The sequence below is a fragment of the Notamacropus eugenii genome, chromosome 1 (assembly GCF_028372415.1).
Source record: "Notamacropus eugenii isolate mMacEug1 chromosome 1, mMacEug1.pri_v2, whole genome shotgun sequence".
Classification (NCBI taxonomy): Eukaryota; Metazoa; Chordata; class Mammalia; order Diprotodontia; family Macropodidae; genus Notamacropus; species Notamacropus eugenii.
In genome coordinates this window covers 138,972,498-138,989,867 of record NC_092872.1, presented here as the reverse complement: position 1 = coordinate 138,989,867, position 17,370 = coordinate 138,972,498, and the positions used below count along the sequence as shown (strand labels likewise).

General features: G+C 37.2%; 1 protein-coding gene across 7 annotated transcripts in view; it reads left to right on the top strand.

The window, feature by feature from the left end:
• The window catches only part of MYZAP (myocardial zonula adherens protein), a 118,443-nt gene that overhangs the window by 23,908 nt on the left and 77,165 nt on the right, over positions 1 to 17,370 (top strand). For 4 of the 7 annotated variants that reach the window (XM_072615715.1, XM_072615714.1, XM_072615719.1 and 1 more), the window contains exons 3-6: positions 1,528 to 1,584; positions 9,326 to 9,481; positions 12,604 to 12,696; positions 14,976 to 15,089. In XM_072615715.1, the coding sequence (XP_072471816.1) occupies positions 1,528 to 1,584; positions 9,326 to 9,481; positions 12,604 to 12,696; positions 14,976 to 15,089 (420 nt within the window). The remainder of the gene's footprint in view (positions 1 to 1,527; positions 1,585 to 9,325; positions 9,482 to 12,603; positions 12,697 to 14,975; positions 15,090 to 17,370) is intronic. The other 3 variants (XM_072615717.1, XM_072615726.1, XM_072615733.1) reach the window with 1 other exon arrangement.

Genomic DNA, 17,370 nt, shown 5'->3' with positions numbered 1-17,370 from the left:
GTTACATGCCGTTGTCCACACCCATTGGGTCCTGCCTCTGCAAAGGAGCAGAGGGAAGTTCCTTCTCATATCTTTTCTTTAAGGTCATTATAATTCATAGCATTCAATTTTGATTTTTGAATGATTTTCTTCATTTATAATGTTGTTATATATATTGTTTTCCTGATTCTGCTTGCTTTACTTATATTAGTTTATATAAGTCTTCCAATGCTTATCTTTATCCATCATTCATTTTGACAGCACAATAATATTCCATTATATGAATTTGTTTAGATGTTCCACAATTGATGGACTTTTACCTTCTTTCCAATACTTTGCCACTATACAGAATGCTGCCACAAACATTTTGGTGTGTAGAGAGACACTTTCTTTTTTGTCACTGACATCTTTGCAAATATGCCTCCTAGATGAAAGAATATGGAGAATTTAGCCACTGTCTTTGCATAATACCAAATTACTTTCAAGAATCCAAGCCCCTTATTTTTACAGATGAGGAAACTGAGGCACAGAGGTTAAGGTGATAGATTTGCTTATGGTATCTAAGTAGCTGGTAGGTGTCTAAGGCAGGAAATAAACCCAGTTCTTCCTTAATGCAAGTCCAGTGCCCTATCCCCTATAACATAAAGACCCTCAGTTGCTGTAGGGAGAGAATTAAACACCTTCCAGTAAAGGCGGCTAACTTTCTGCTCATGTATTTCTCTGTACTTATCTAGATTAGTTTACAGCTAACAGATGGGAAAACATTTCTGAATCTATAAACAGAACTTTTCAACTTGGTAAAATCTGTCAGATTATGTTTTCTGTTGGCATAGCCATTAAAAACCTGGAGTTGCCTCTGTGACATGAGTAGCATCCAAGTAAGATTTTAGTGGAGAAAGGGGATGATGAGTTAGTGTAGGGATTTCATAAGGGCCTTGTGGATAAAGCAGGCCTAATCAAGGCTTCCTATCTACTTTCCAGTAGCAGATGCTCTCTAAATGGCTAATTTGGTGGTAACTCAGCAGCCATGCCCATGAGAAATAAAAGACAGCCTGTGCATAAAGCTTACATATTCTAATAAAATTTATAAAAGGCTATACATACACATACATATATCTGTATGTATGTATGTATGTATGTGTGTGTATAGTATGTAAGTTTTTAAAAATGTTTTGCCAGCAGAGGCCATACAGGCTAGAAACACTAGGTGCTGAAAGTACCTCTAGGAAGTCTGAAGCTCATCTCAGGTCTGCAGACTTGTGAGAGACAACATTACAAAAATCACTGCCCATATAGGATTCCCCTCACATTTGGAGAAAATTCCATCTCTGATATGTGCTAGTGATATTTTACCAGGTTGTCTCTTTTGCTAGGAAATATAGGGCAATGATTGGTGGGGAGGCAAGATGCTACTTCTACTTCTGGATCTTCATATTGAGATATTTGAGCATATATAATAGGTTCATAGGTTCAATAGAGCCCCAAGGCTGGAAAAGGGATCTTAGAAATCATCTGCTTCAACCCTCTAATTTTTTTTTTTTTTTACAGATGAGGAAACTAAGGCCCAGAGGTTCAGATATATTAAATGACTTGCCCACACAGTTAGTAAGTAGAAGAACTGGTATTTGAACTCATATCTTCTGTCTCTAAATTCATTTTTTTTGTACTATTCCATGCTGCTGCTTAAGGGGTAAGGGAGAGAAATAAAGGAGAAAGGGAGAGAGATTATGATTCATGCCATAACTGACTTTGCAAATATATTGTTCACAGCATAGAGGTAGGAGTCTGGTCTCATACTTAGAGGCTCCAAAATATTTCCCAGATCCTGTTACTTCATGCAGATGGCCTCTATATGTCTGTCTATCTAGCTATAGCTTATTAGAAATTTGGCCAAGTAGCCTCCTAGCTCAAGAAATGCCAGTATGGAACATTATAAGATAAAGGTTTTAATATGAAGGTTGTTCTTGGGCAGGACTTCTGACTAAACTTTCTAGACTCTAAACATGCTATCTGTATAGGTGTAGCAAACAAGTTAACATTCAGTCCAAGCTGGTTTAGTACTTCACATATTAAAGGTGTTTTACATCCGTGAGATGGATCAGAAGTCAAGTATAGGCTTGCTAGAATGGGCACTGGGGTTTAACTTGGACCTCATGAATTCATACCTCTTTAATGAAGGCAGAGACTGCTCTATAAAATGTGAAATTAGTAATTTAGAGTTCAATTTTGGGTAGCTTTTCTATAGCCTCTTAACTCCTTTTGTAAAATATTTTAAAGTTCTTTTTAAAGGCATGTGGTACTAAACACTTCTTAAAGGGAAAATGTGTAAGGCAGGAAATTGAAAATTATGGGCCTATTGGTAGGACTTAAAATTTGAATAGATGGTGTGGGATAACTTTAATTGGTAACTTCTTTAGAGAGTTTTACTATACCAAGCTGGTATTGATTTGAGCACAGTTTGTTCAGGGCTAATGGAATTCATTTATGCCATCCTGGATCCTTCTCCGTCTTTGCTGTTGAAAACCATGTATTTTCGTCACATATATTTATTATAACTCACATTTTCAGAGTATTTATCTCAGTATCATTAGATACTTCATGGATATGATGAAATGCAAACATAAAGAGGGCTCTTTGCTACTATGTAGGAGAAGAGTCATTGTGGTGTGGCTGAAAAAACGTTGGGTGGGACATAATAATGATGATCAAAATTTTAGATTTGTAAAATGCTTTACAAATATTATCTCTTAATCCTCACAACAATCTTGATAGTTAGGTGCTAGTATTACTCTCCTTTCACAGATGAGGAAACTGGGGCAGAGGTTAAATGACTTGCCAGGGTCATGCGGATGGTGTCTGAGGCTGGATTTGAACTGAGATTTTACTTGATTCCAGGTTCAGGATTCTACCCACTCTGCCATCCAGCTGTTAGAAAGCTAGGGATGGAATTTAAGCTCTATTGCTTGGTAGCTATGTGACTGTGGAATAATTATTCTGCGCCTCAGTTGTCTTATCAGTAAAATGAGGATAATAACACTTACATGATCTAACTCACAGGTTGTAAATGTGATTCATTATTATTCTGCAACATATAAAAATATTTTGTGTTGGTCTTCATCCTCCAGGTATTCCTTGATTGTGGTAAATGTTCACCATCTGCACCTTAGTCCTAAGGGCCTTAGAAACAGACAATTCAGCATGTATTTATTAAGGCACTGTACTGTGTACCAGAGATAGACAAAAACCTATTGTTCCCATAAGGATTTTTCATTCTACTGGGAGACTATAATATATGTGTAAATAAGGAAATGTGAACTTTTGGAGATATAACTTCAATGGCATCTCTTTCTTAGTTCAGGCTCAATGTTGGGACAAAATAAGTCACTTAGAAGTCATTGAACAATTAATAAAAGGAGATTTAATTTGCTGTAACTGAGCAAGGATAGACAGTAAGGATACAGTGGTGCTTAACTTCTCTGGTACTATCTTCCCTTCCCCCACCCTCAATTTCCATATAAAAATAAGTCTGGTTAGCAGGGCCAGGTACAGCAACTCAAATAAAATTCAGGATCCACCAAGTCCCAATGGCCTTGTTTCTAAGTGACTGGGACTTTTTATGCCCTTAGATGACTGGAAAGCTGATTCAGAGAAGCCAGGGCCATGAGGTCCCAGGGGGGTAGCTTTATCTTGGGCTTACTCCATGATTTCTGGGGAAGGAAGATCAGGATGGGAAATCAGGGCCAATTAAGTCTCAGAGGCAACTTCCATGTTGTAGGAGGAAGGAATGAAACTGTCAGGGAAATTTGGGGCTTGTTATACAAGGTCATTGGAAGAGTAGGAGAGAGCTTAATAGTTGAGGAGATCAGGGAAGACTTCTAAAGAGGTAGCTGAGCCTGAGCCCTGAAAGATTTGGAAAGGCTGACCTGAGGGGAGGGATCACATTCCACTTTATAGAAATTCAGAGAGGCAGTTCTACTAAATCACCTTTGGCCAAGCGATCAGCCGATTAACCCTGATCTTTACTATTCTATACCTGTAGAATTTGTCTTTCCTTATTACAGACCTGCAAACTGCACCTCCCTCTCTAAGTCCCTTCCTGTGATACTATCCTCTCTGTCCATCCTGAAATCACTATGAGTTTGGGCAAATCGCTTAATTTCTCTGGTCTGAGTATTCCTCATCTGAAATATGAGAATTTGGTTGAGTGGGTCTCTAAGGCCCCTTCCTTCTCTAATGGTCTATAATTTGTCAGTCTAGAGTAAGGAATCTTTTTTCTAATTTAATTTAATTTTTTCAATTATAAAATATGTTTTTCTCCCTTCTCACCTTTTCCCACCACTGGAAAAAAAGTAAAGTCCCCATAATAAGTAAGCATAGTCAAGCAAATATTGCCCATATCACTAAAAAAATAGGCTTTGTCAAAAACTGTATATGTCATACCTTCTGTCTAGAGGTGGGGAATATTCTTCATCACTGGTCTCTGGAATCATAGAACAGTGAGTGGTTCTTGACCTTTTCTGTGTCCCCTTTGGAAGTCTGGTGGAACCTATGTACCTCTTCTGAGAATAATGTTTTTAAATTCATAAAATAAAACATGAGACTGTAAAGGAAATCAGTTATATTGAAATAATTATAAACTTCTTTTTTTAAGTTTATGGACCCCAGGTTAAGAACGTTTGAGCCAGGGGTATGTCTGGTTTGTTTTTACATTTTAATTTCATACATTTGGGGGTAGTCTTATTGAAGCAAAAATAAATTAATTCCTAGTTGCTACAGACAAGCTTCTCTGTGCTGATCTTACTGTAAATGTATGCGAATCAGCAGATCACAAAATGCCTTGGATTTATAGAAATTAAGTTGGTCAGAGGGTTATGTCATCAAACTTGTTTTTCAGGAACTAGGTGGGGTATGTGACTGAAAGAACTGCTTTTCATTTCCTGGAATGTGAAATTTCATTGGGAGTTCCATTTTAGTTTTTTCCTCTTCCTAATTATGTGTTGTCATTTGGGAATGTCCATTTCTTAATCACTACATTCCACACACACTCAAGTTTAGTGTCTATAGGGTGGAAAATAGACTAGTTTTCCCTATAGGTCAAAGGATGTGAACAATTTGCATTTCTTATTTTGAAAACTGTCCACAACCAGATTTAAAAATGCACCAAATCACTAATAAGAGAAAGGCAAATTAAAGCAGGTTTTACCTTACACCTATGAAAAGTGCAAAGATGTGAAAATTCAGTCCAATTTAAGAAACATTTAGCAACAAGCATAAAAGCTGGGACAAGTTAATGGTGGAGGGCCTATGGGAGACAAACATGCTATGGCTGTCTTGGAGTAACTGATTTTTTCTTCAGTTATTCTGGATAGGAATGTGGAATTATGCAAGAAAAATCACTAAACCTTTGGATTTAGTGATCTCACCAGGCATATGTCCCAAGGAGGTAAAAAACAGAAAGACCCTATACGTACCAAAACACTTATAGAAGTACTTTGTGTGGTTGTACAAAACTGGAAACAAAGTTGGTCCTGTTTGATTCAGGAATAGTTAATTTGTGGGATGTGGGTATAATGGAATACTTTTGTGTGATAAATGGGGAAATTCAGACAAACCTGAGAAAGCTTACATGAATCAATCAATGCACAGTGAAGAAAACGCAACCACAAAACAATAAAAAAAGCTACAAAGATGTAAATGAATACTAAAATGGGAGAAGGTAAGAAACATATGTTAAGCACCTACTGTGTACCAGGCGCTGTGCTAAGACCTCTCCAAATACTGGAATTTTGAATGAAAATAATGAAAGTTGATTTTTCCATATTAAAATTAAAAAAGGAATTATTGATTTTCTCTTGTCCTATGAAAATATATAAGGACAAGAATATGAGGCACAGGTGTCCATAGTGGTGTTTGGAGGCATATCCCAGGTATCTGTCCATGGTCAGAGGCAGGTGAATTCGGATTGATTGCAATGATTTGTGTTGGCATTGAAAAACAGATGCATAAACTCACTATCCTACTCTTGGGAGAAAGGTGGGGGGACTGTAAAGGCAGAATCCTATATGCTGTCATATGTGATCACTTGGTGGGTCAGGTTTTGTTTAATTGTATTCATTGTTACTGGGGAGAATTCCATTGGGGAATTCAGATGAATAGCCCCATTTTGGGGGTATATCCTGAAATAATTTTGATATAAAAACATAAGATAAAGATAATACATTATAAAAAGAAACTGATAGATTTCTAAGATTAAATAATAGGTGGGTTTCATGAAAGTACAAACTACTTGTGTTAAACCCTCATTCTAGGGACATGCAAGTTTTTTCAAGAGAAGACCACATGATCAGAAATATTGGGAGCCTGTACTTCTATAATAATGACTAATATGAATCTGCTAATATGACACGTGTGGCAGTAGGCTGCTAATTTAAATAAACTAGGCAATCAGGTTTTTTAAAATGGGGGGGCGGAATCTCTGGCAGACTTTATTCTGAAATCATTTGGACTTTGACATTTACTAAGATTTGGAAGACAATTTAAGCCACTTAACTCAAGAGAGACTTGAATAGAAATTCCCTCTGAAATCCCTGACAAGTGACCATTCCACTTTGGTTTGAGGATTTTTGGTAATATGAAACTATCTCCCAAGATAGCCTCTACCAGTCTTTATAGAAAGCTTTTTTCCCCTTACATTGAGCCAAAATATCTTGAAGCAACTTCTTTCCATTGCTACTAGTTTTGTCTTGGGAAGGTCTTTGTCCAGAATATGTCTAATCCCTCTTTTTTTGTGTGTGGCAGTCCTCCAAATAGTCTGTCCCAATAAGCCTTCTCCATATTGAAGACCCTAATTATTCAAATGGTCATCATGTGATGGTCTCTAGTTCCCCTACCAGCCTTGTCACTTTCTCTGGATACCCTCAAATCTGTCCATGTCCTTCCTAAAATGTTAGATAATTCTTCAGGTGGAATCTGATGGGGACCCAGGATAATTAGACTATAATTCCTCTAATTCTGGACATTTTGACTTCATTAATGCTTTTTTTTTGCTGCCATTTTGACTGATAGTGAACTTGCAGTCCACTCAAACTCCTAGATGTTTTTCACATAAATTGTCATCAGTAAACACTTTCCTTATCTTGTATCTGTGATGATGAATTTTAAAAATTCAAGAAATAGAATCACACATTTCTCCATGTTAGATTTTCTCTTATTAAATTCAACCTATCATTCTAGCTGTCTTATTGAAATCTTTTTGTATCCTATTATCCAGTATATTAGATATCTTTCCAATTCTTATGACATTAGAAAATTTAATAAGAATGCTAGTTATATATGCCTTCAATTAATAAATATGTTAAATTTCATAGGACCAAGAACAAATTCCCTGGGACATGTCACCAGAAACCTCTCTTGATATATTTGCCTTCTATTAGTGTTCATGTATATTTCTAATAAGGGAAGGAGAGAGGGGAAGAAATAGAAAAGTTCTTTTTAAAAACCTTAAGATTTTGAAAAATCAATTTAAATTAGTTTAATTAAAATTTGTAATGGGAATAATATGATTTTAAGATATATTAAAATCAAAGTTATAGAATTTAATATAAAATGCCATGTTAGTGAGACCAACATGGGAAAAATACTAAATAGACAATTTTGCTTTTTCTACCAAATCCTATTCTCAGATATTTGATCCCATAAGGGATAAACCACTGATAATATTTTAATGCCATATAGTACATAAGTCATTGGATTTGGAATCAAGAAGACCCGGGTTCCAATCCTGCTTTAAAAACTGACTTTGTCTTTTATTTGCTTATCACCTATATCTCCCAGTGTATTCCTTCCCTTTCTAGAGAGTCTTTTCTTACAAGAAAGATTAAAAAGAGAAACTGGTTCAGCAAAACTAAACAACATATTAAAAAAATCCAATATTGTATGGAGATATTATATGCATAGTTTTATACTTCTGCAAAAATAGGTCCTTCTCAGAACTCTTCTTTGGGGATAGTTACCTAATTAGTTCATGTTTGTCAGTCTTGCCATATTTGAATTGATGGAAAATTCCTTGAAGATAGGGAATGCGGTGACCCTATTAGACCAGTCATATCCCTTCTCTGGACCTCCATCTGGGCATCTGGAAATGGGAGCGGAGTAGGGTGCACAAGATGATATTTCAAATCTCTATCAGCTTGAAACCTGATTTTGTTACTGTCTTGACCTTCTTATAGAACATAGCAGAGTATTGGGCACATTGTGTCTCATATTCAGTGGATCTCTGAGATTGTACAAAGCAAGTTAAACAAATCCAACCCTTTAAGTACTATTTGGGCTTGACACAGGATCTTGAGTAGGTGACATAATTAGGTTTTGGTTTGTCCTTCATTCTCAAAGAAGACCATGACATTAGGAAGGTGATGCTATGGCTCACAATTGAATTAGACTTAAATGAGGCAGGGTTGTGCAAAGACACCAGCCTCACTTTCTCTTCTGGAGCTTTCTGGGTCCAGTGGCCAGTCACAGATCGGGATAACTAGAGATGGCCCAGTCATAATTAGGAGATTTATGGGGATGGTAAGGATTATACTACTGTAGAACAGCGATAAGGGGTCTTGACATTTTCATGCAGAGCAATCAAAGAAAGGACAGTAGAGAGTAGCAGGGTAACAGATTTGGAATCAGGATTTGGAACCTGGATTCAAAATCTACCTCAGATCCTTTGTAGCTGTGTGACCTAGGACAAGTCACATTAACCTCTCTGTGCTTGACTTTTCTAATTTCTAATTTCTAGAACTGATGGCTTCTAAGGGTCTCTCTGACTCTAAATCTGTGATGTTGTATTTGATTCTGTAACCTCACTGAGTGCTACAGGAGAGAGGTTGGTCTGAGTGAGAATGGTATATGCAAGGGCGGCTAGGTGATGCAGTGGATAGAGCACTAGACATGAAGTCAGGAAGACTCATCTTTCTGAGTTCCTATCTGGCCTCAGACACTGAATAACTGTGTGACCCCTAGGCAAGTCACTTAACCCTGTTTGCCTCAGTTTCCTCATTTGTAAAATGAGATGGAAAAGGAAATGGCAAACTACTCCAGTATCTTGGTCTAGAAAACTCCAAAATGGGTCATTTAGAGTCAGACATGATTGAACAACAACTGGAAGTATATGTAATTCAGATTGGGGTTTTGTTTGTTTTGTTTTTAAGGGTAAATATCAAGACAGGATGTGAATAATCATGAATATTTTCTTGCAGTTTCACTCTTTACCTATTTTACTTTGTTTTTGCTATTTATTTTTGTATTTTTACTATTACTAATGCCCATAGTATTTTTACCATTTTCCTTTTTGTAGCATCCTGATTTAGTCAATGGAGAATCTACCAAGAAACTCCCCCAAGGTGTGGTTTATGGTGTGGTTCGACGATCTGACCAAAACCAACAGAAAGAAATGGTGGTATATGGTTGGTCCACTAACCAGCTGAAAGAAGAAATGAATTACATCAAGGATGTGAGTTACTTCAAAGATTTGTTTTCTGCCTCTTGTTTCTTTCTGGAGTTCACTGATTGCCATTTAAGAAGATTATCAGTTTTTTTTGTTAGAGAATGTTTCCTAAATCTTCATGTTATTGTCACGGCCAAAGCACAGGGGTGGTTCTCATAGCATAATGTGCCTTTGGCGGAATCAGGGTGAGAATTATACTTAAGGAATTGTCCTAAGAGGTTTCTCCTATTATGCTGAACGGCCCTAAGAAACAGTGACCAAAAGGGATGCCGTTCCTTTCTTTGGGTTTCCCTGGAGTGTTTCCCTTCATCATATGTAACTGAGACTGTGTCTGGGACATGTATGATCCCATCGTCGACTCTAGATCAGTAATAAAGAGGAAATAGAAGCTACTTTGGTTTGCCTCGGGTCTTTTTTCTTTAATTTTTCTGAGGATGATGTATTTGTTTGCCCTCTTGTTGAGCTTGACTGAGTAGCTTTATTTTCCGTTTGTCACTGGGGAAAAGTCATATGTGCTTTGCCTCCCAGGCAAGTCACTTAACTTCTCAGTCTAAATAATTTCCAAATCTGCAAAATGGAAAAATAATAGCACTTAGGTCTTGTGAGGGTCACATGAGGTGTGTATAAAGCGCTTTGCAAACTTTAATGAACTATATATTTAATGTACCCACCAATGTTTTCATTAGAACTCATACAAAGGAGTTTCACACTCTAAATTTTTTTCAGAAGAAGCACTACCTTTACTTTTTCAAGCCACCTAAATATCTCAGAATTTCTTTTCAAATATTCAGAGCAGTATAAAAGAGAAGGGATGAAAATCAAGTCAAAGGTCACAGGAAACCATTCAATGTATGAAACTGAGCACAGCTGGCAAGATTGATTTGGAACTGTCAACATCAATGATCTTCCATGTCATAATGAGTCAAAATTAATTTTCTTATCATAGCTGATAACATTCTGTCTGCCTACCTGAGTTCAAATTCAGGTTAAAAATCAGTGTTGACTAACCTCTTGTTTAGTCATTCTGAAAAAAGAGTGAAGGTTGCTGCACCTTCCATTGCCTTGTGAGCTTCCAAAAAACCATTTTTTTCTTTTTCTATTTAATTTGTTTTCAGTTTTCAACAATCACTTCCATGAGTTTTAAATTTTCTTCCCCTCCCTGCCAAGATGGCATGCAATCTTATATGGATTCTACGCATACATTCTTATTAAACACATTTTCACATTAGTCATGTTACATAGAACAATTAAAACGTGTGGGAGAAACTGAGAAAAACCAAACAAGAACAAAATATAACACAAGAGAAAATAGTCTGCTTCATTCTGCATTCTAATTCCACAGTTCTTTCTCTGGATGTGGATGGCATTTTGCATCACGAGTCCTTTGGAAATGTTTTAGGTCCTTGCATTGTTGTAAAGGACTAAGTCTATCAGAAACAGTCCTTGCACACTGTGGCAGTTACTGTGTATAATATTCTCCTGGTTCTTCTCATTTCACTCAGCATCAGTTCATATAAGTCTTTCCAGGTTTTTCTGAAGTCTGCCTGTTCGTCATTTCTTATGGTACAATAGGGGCAGCTAGGTAGTGCAGTGGATAGAGCACCAGTGCAGGAGGCAGGAGGACCTGAGTTCAAATCTCACCTCAAGACACTTGACACTCACCAGCTGTGTGACCTTGGGCAAGTCACTTAACACCAATTGCCTCATCCTGGGTCATCTCCAGTCATCCTGATGAATATCTGGTCACTGGATTCAGATGGCTCTGGAGAAGTGAGGCTGGTGACCTGCACAGCCCTCCCTCACTCAAAATAAAGTCAAGTGCAAATCATGTCATCATTTCTCTGATGGCATGGTCTTTTTCAGCAACGAAGGATGAACACACACATGGTACAATAATATTCCATTACATTCATATACCACAACTTGTTCAGTCATTCCCCAATTGATAGACATTGCTTCAGTTTCTAGTTCTTAGCTGCCACAAAAAGAGCTGCTTTAAATATTTTTGTACATGTGGGACCTTTTCCTATTTTTATGATATCTTTGGAATACAGCCCTAAAGTGATATTACTGGGTCAGAGGGTATGAAGTTTTATAGTCCTTTGGGCATAGTTCCAAATTGCTTTCCAGAATGGTTGGATCAGCCCATAGCTCCACCAACAATGAATTAGTGTTCCAACTCTCCCATATCTTCTCCAATATTTATCATCTTCCTGCTTTTGTCATGTTAACCAATCGAATAGGTGTGATGTGGTACTTCAGAGTTGTTTTGATTTGCATCTCTCTAATCAATAGTGATTTAGAGCATTTTTTCATATGACTATAGATAGCTTTAACTTCTTCCTCTGAAAACTGCCAGTATATCCTTTGACCATTTATCAATTGGGGAATGACTTGTATTCTTGTAAATTTGACTCAGTTCTCTATATATGAAAAATCACTTTTTTAAAAGAATATTTCAAAAAGGAAAATCTGCCTTCTCTCCTTCTCAAGCTCTCTTAATCTCTCTTATAACTGAGAAATCAAGAAAAAACAAACCCCTATTATAGACATATGTAGTCAAGTAAAACAAATATCCACAATGGTTGTGTCTAAAAAAATTGTCTTATTTTCCACTCCATCACATCTCCATCAGGAGGTGGGTAACCTCTTTCATCGTGAGCCCTCTGGAATTGAAGTGGATCATTGTGGTGATCAGAGTTTTTAAGTCTTTCAAAGTCAACAATTACATTTTACACCCTACCTAACTTCCACTCTAAATAAGCCAGTTGGGATGAGGGGTATATTAAGGACTGCTGTAATATCCTAACAGTGAAAGAAAGGTTTTCCTTCTCCCTCCAATGGAAGGCTATACTTTTGTCCTTATTTTCCTAGGACATTTTAGTTATAGATGATACGATAGACTTTGGCAATACAGGATTCCCCCTATTCGAATGAGCAAGAGTAAGTGAGAGCTGATGGAATGAAAATGCCAAAGGTATATTACCAGTTTACATATTACCAGTTCTTCTAGACTTCCCTTTCCAAGTTGTTTTTTCCTTAGGAACGTCTTATGTTAGAGCCACTCATTATTGTGGTTTCTTGAAATGTTTGCATGATCTTTAAATAGCGTCTCTGTTGGGCTGCAGGTGAGAGCAACGTTGGAAAAAGTCAGAAAACAGATATATGGGAACTACGATGAAATGAGGCAGAAAATTCAACTCCTTACCAAAGAACTGAGAGTAAGTAAAAGGCTCATTCATTTGAAAATGTGGAGAGATGATAAGAATGTAAATAATTTTCACAGGAAACGTATATATTTATATGTGTGCACACATGCATGTATATGCAGGTTTCATTTGAAACAAAGATATTGTGTCTGAGAAGTTTTGGGGCTATCCATATTTGTGATGTGAAACATTTTTAAAGATATACTAGAGGAAGTTATTTATAGAAAATGTTCAATTTATCTTATTGAAGTAGGAATCATAATGATTTACTGTTTTTTTTAAGTTCCAGATTTTAAATATTTGCTTTTCTTAATTCAAGACTCACCTGTGTGTGACTGAAGCCAAGTGAGGAAGAACCAGTAGCATATAAGATTCTATGGAGATTCAATATCTTAATGAAAGGTGTTGAAATATAAACATTTTAGAAAATTGGGTAGTGAAATTCTAATAAACCCTATGGAAATCTGAACTCAGCATTCACTCACAGGCAATAAATCCCTGTACTAAGGGGAAAAGACTTTAGTGTAAACAAAAAATGATTTAATTGATAATAGAAAACTGAGCAAAACTCTAAACACTTGTACATGATCTGTGTCTTTGTTCTCCTCCTTCACTTTCCTATAACTGTACCACCACTACCACTACCCTAACCCTTACCAGGCCTATTTGAATTAAAACACCCTTAAGTATTAGATCGTGGTTTTTCCTCCTTCCCTAACTACTCCAGTCTATAATGATGGCTTCCTTTGTTAAACTATGATAGCACTGGTGATATATATAATTTTGTACATGATTATATGTGATCTGAATTGTTGTTTCAGGTGTTAGTCATGCCAACAAAAACATTGGCACAGTAGATAGAACCCTGAACCTGGACTTGCACTCAAATCCAACCTCAGATACTTACTAGCTGTGTGTCCTTGGGCAAGTCACTTATCCTCTGTCTTCCTCAGTTTTTAATGTCTATAAATGGAGATAATTATAGCACCTCCTTCCCGGGATTGTTGTGAGGATAAAATGAAAAAATATGTTTTAAAGACCTTTGCAAACCATAAAGCATCATACAAGTGCCATCATTATCATCATTATCATTAATAGCAGCAGTGGAACTGGCGTTAGTCGTAGGGAAGAATCAGTCAACAAGCATTCATGAAGTGTTTATTATGTGGCAGGCACCATGCTATGCCATACTCATTTAGCATCCACCACGGTGCCTGGTGAAACACACCATTTGTAATGAGATTCTTTTTTTTTCTTTTTTTAGCAACACTTCATATTGCTGATGCGTGGTGAACCCCTCTGCTTTCTTCTTTTGTCATTAAATTTTGATGGTGATAATGACAAAAACGAATAGTTTAGAATAAGACTAATAATTTAATATTTGCAATGTCATTACCACCATCAAAATTAATAACAAAAGAAGAAAGCAGGAGGGTTCACTATGTATACAAAGTGTTATTAAAATAGAATCCTGTTATACCATGGGTCAAATCTCATCCTTTGCCAAATACAACTAAATATGGTAAAAACTGGGCACATGTTAATAGGATCAATTAATTTTTGATAAATTAGCTAAGAAATTTGCTCATTGCCTTTATCTGTCATGGGAAGTAGCCTGTTTTTTGACTCAACTATGATTCTCTATGTTGTTTATGTATAGTTTATATGGGATCCTCTGGAGAAAGTAGCTGGCCTTAGTGACTTTCTTAGGTTTGTTTATTTGTAGGCTGGATTTCCCCTCCCTTTAGAGAATGGGACATGGATTAATGAGAACACTAGATAGATTATTCGGCTAAATGATGTCAGTTCAGATTCTGGGTCCTTGGGAGAATTTAAAGGAAGGACTTTGTTCCAGCACACTTTTACCTTGCCTACTGGAACACTGATTTTGCTCAGTGTTTGTGATGTTACCAAGTGCGTGGGGATATCAGGATTCAAAAAGGCATTCTAGCTTTCTTGGAGGACTTTAAAGTTAGATGTGGGAGGAGCAGTTGAGAACCAAGTTGAGAACATTCTTATGATTTAAAGGGTGACCATCCTCTAAATGAGTTAGCAAACCACATCCCCAGTATCTGAACAAACTGGTCATTGTTTGTGAGGAGTATTGCATTTGGTATTTTGACTTTATTGGGTATGTACAACCTTTGCAGTTCCATCCTCTTGATCATCTGATTGTCACCTTTGAACACATTCTTTGAAATCTTGATGAACTTGGTTAGTACAGCTGAGGCAACTGAGTTGAGGGTCCTGTATGTGTGAGTTTTGCATAATTCTCTCTTCCTTCTGTTCAGGTTTCCAATGCTCAACAGGATTATCTACAGAATCACATTGAAACACAGTCTTCAGCCTTGGATAGTTTTAATGACATGAACTCCTCTTTGGCTTCAGACTCTATTGGCTTACAGGTATGTAATTGTGTTCTCACAATGCTCCAGGATGGCCACAGTCCAGCTTTCTAGAAAGGTTTGAAAATGAGACTTGAAGGCACATTTCAAGCAGATAGTCTTATTCTAAGCAATTTGTTTTTGTCATTACCACTATCAAAATTTAATGACAGCAGAAGAAAACAGTGGAATTCATCATGCATCAGTAATATAAAATGTTATTAAAATAGAATCCCATTACACCACAGGTCAAATCACATCCCTTGCCAAATATAACTGAATATGATAAAAGTTGCACATGATATAATAGTTGCATCCTCCCATATCAGTATTGCAAAGGATCTCTCTACTTAATTACAGGGAAGCAAAAATCTAATTGAGGACAAGATATTTGACTTATAGAAAATATAAATGAGCAATCAAATGAAAGAATGAATAAATTAAAAAAGCATTAAATGCTTGCTGTGTGCTAGGCACTATGCTAAGTGCTAAGGATACACACAGAAAATAGACAACTATTCCTACCCTCAGGGAACTTGAATTATACTAGGAGAAGAAAATATCCATAGGGAAATGGTGTCCAGGGCTGGGTGTTTTGGTTTGGGGAGTTACAGGAATGGTGAATGCAGGTGTAGAGCAATGAATGAATATATCCTTTCTATAAATGGTGATGTTGATTTGATTACTGTTTCTTGAGCAAGAGGTGGAAATCAGTGAAGCAGAGTGCATATATAAAGTGCCTAATAGAGTTAATGGCCAGGGATGAATGGTCTGTTTCATAGTGGGTCTAAGGACATTTAAATATGTTGAACACTCATTGATCAGCAGTAGAGTGCTCCAGGGCAAGAGACAGAGTACCAGTTTGGAGGTGGATGGATGGTGGCAAGTTAAAAGGCTTTCTGCTTCCATTGTGATTATTATTAATGCCAAATACACATATGACCAAAAAAGGAAGTGACTTTGCCACGTAGTAGGAACAAGGGATAATCAAGACCCAGTCTGTATTCTACATTGCCATCCTTACAATGGAAAGAGAAAGGGAAGAAGATCCTCAGTGTATTGGGGGGAACTTCCTGTGGCAAACTAATGGCCAGAGTCACAAATGGTCAGTAGGTAAAGGTCTGTGTCATTGGAGGAAATATCTAGGTCAGTGAGACCACAGGTCCATATGTAAAATAGAAATCACATATAATAATTCATACTTTACCATTTACAAAGTATATGCATATTCACTCTCATTTGATGACCCTCATAGCAACTCCAAGAGGTAGGTAAGGCAGATACTATTCCCATGAGGAATACTCATATATATACTCATGAGGAAGTTGAGGTTCAGAAAGTATTCTAAATCTGGTCATCTTTCCCTATTCCATATTGCTTCCATTAATTCGTTTAGAATTAATTCATTTAGAAGCCAGGTCAGCATGACGCACAGACCCTAAGTGCCACAGACAATCAAAGTTACACTGGCAACAAAGCTGGCCATGAGACATCTGACGGCTGATCTAGGTGAACCTCATCTGGTAACCTCTGGCTGGAGTCTCTGCAGTAATAGCCATGTGGGTTTATAGACGATTAGAGCTAGAGGAGCTGAGGCATCATCCAATCCAATCCTCTTATTTTGCAGATAAGAGAATAGAGACCCTGAGAGGGGAAGTGACTCACTCAAGGAAGCTGTGTAGTGATATAGTGGCAAAATTTGGCAGTCCAATCCAGGTCTTCTGAACTTCCAGTCCACATATTTTTCTACTAAAAATAATTTTTAAAAGATGCCAAGAGATGGCTTTCTTCCCGAAAGAGCCAGTATTGAACTCTTGTTACCTCCCTTATAAAATGAAGAGGACGAGCCTTCTGTCATTAGTTACAGCAGCAGACACTGGGGTTGCTGGCGTCACTCTATCTTAGTTGGCTTTCTCATGGCTTTCTCACCAATAGGGTGAGGGATGGGTCCAAGTGTGACCCTCAACTAAAAGACTTTGACAGTTATTTAAATGGCTTTATGGAAAAAATGGAGAAGGAAATGGCAAACCACTCTAATATCTTTGCCAAGAAAACCTCAAACAGGGTCACAAAGAATCAGGCACCCTGAAACAACTGAACAATGATAATGCAAGGAGAATTGGAACTGAGGCTGCAGCATGTCTCTGTATCTTTCGGAGCCCTTCTGGAGAACATAACTTCCCTCCTGGGCATAGACTGAGTGGGTGGCTGTTGGTTTATTAACTCACCTCCACATTTTCCCTCTGCTGGCCCTTTATATTTGGACACTAAGGCTTCTTTTACCCTCCCAGAATTCATTAAG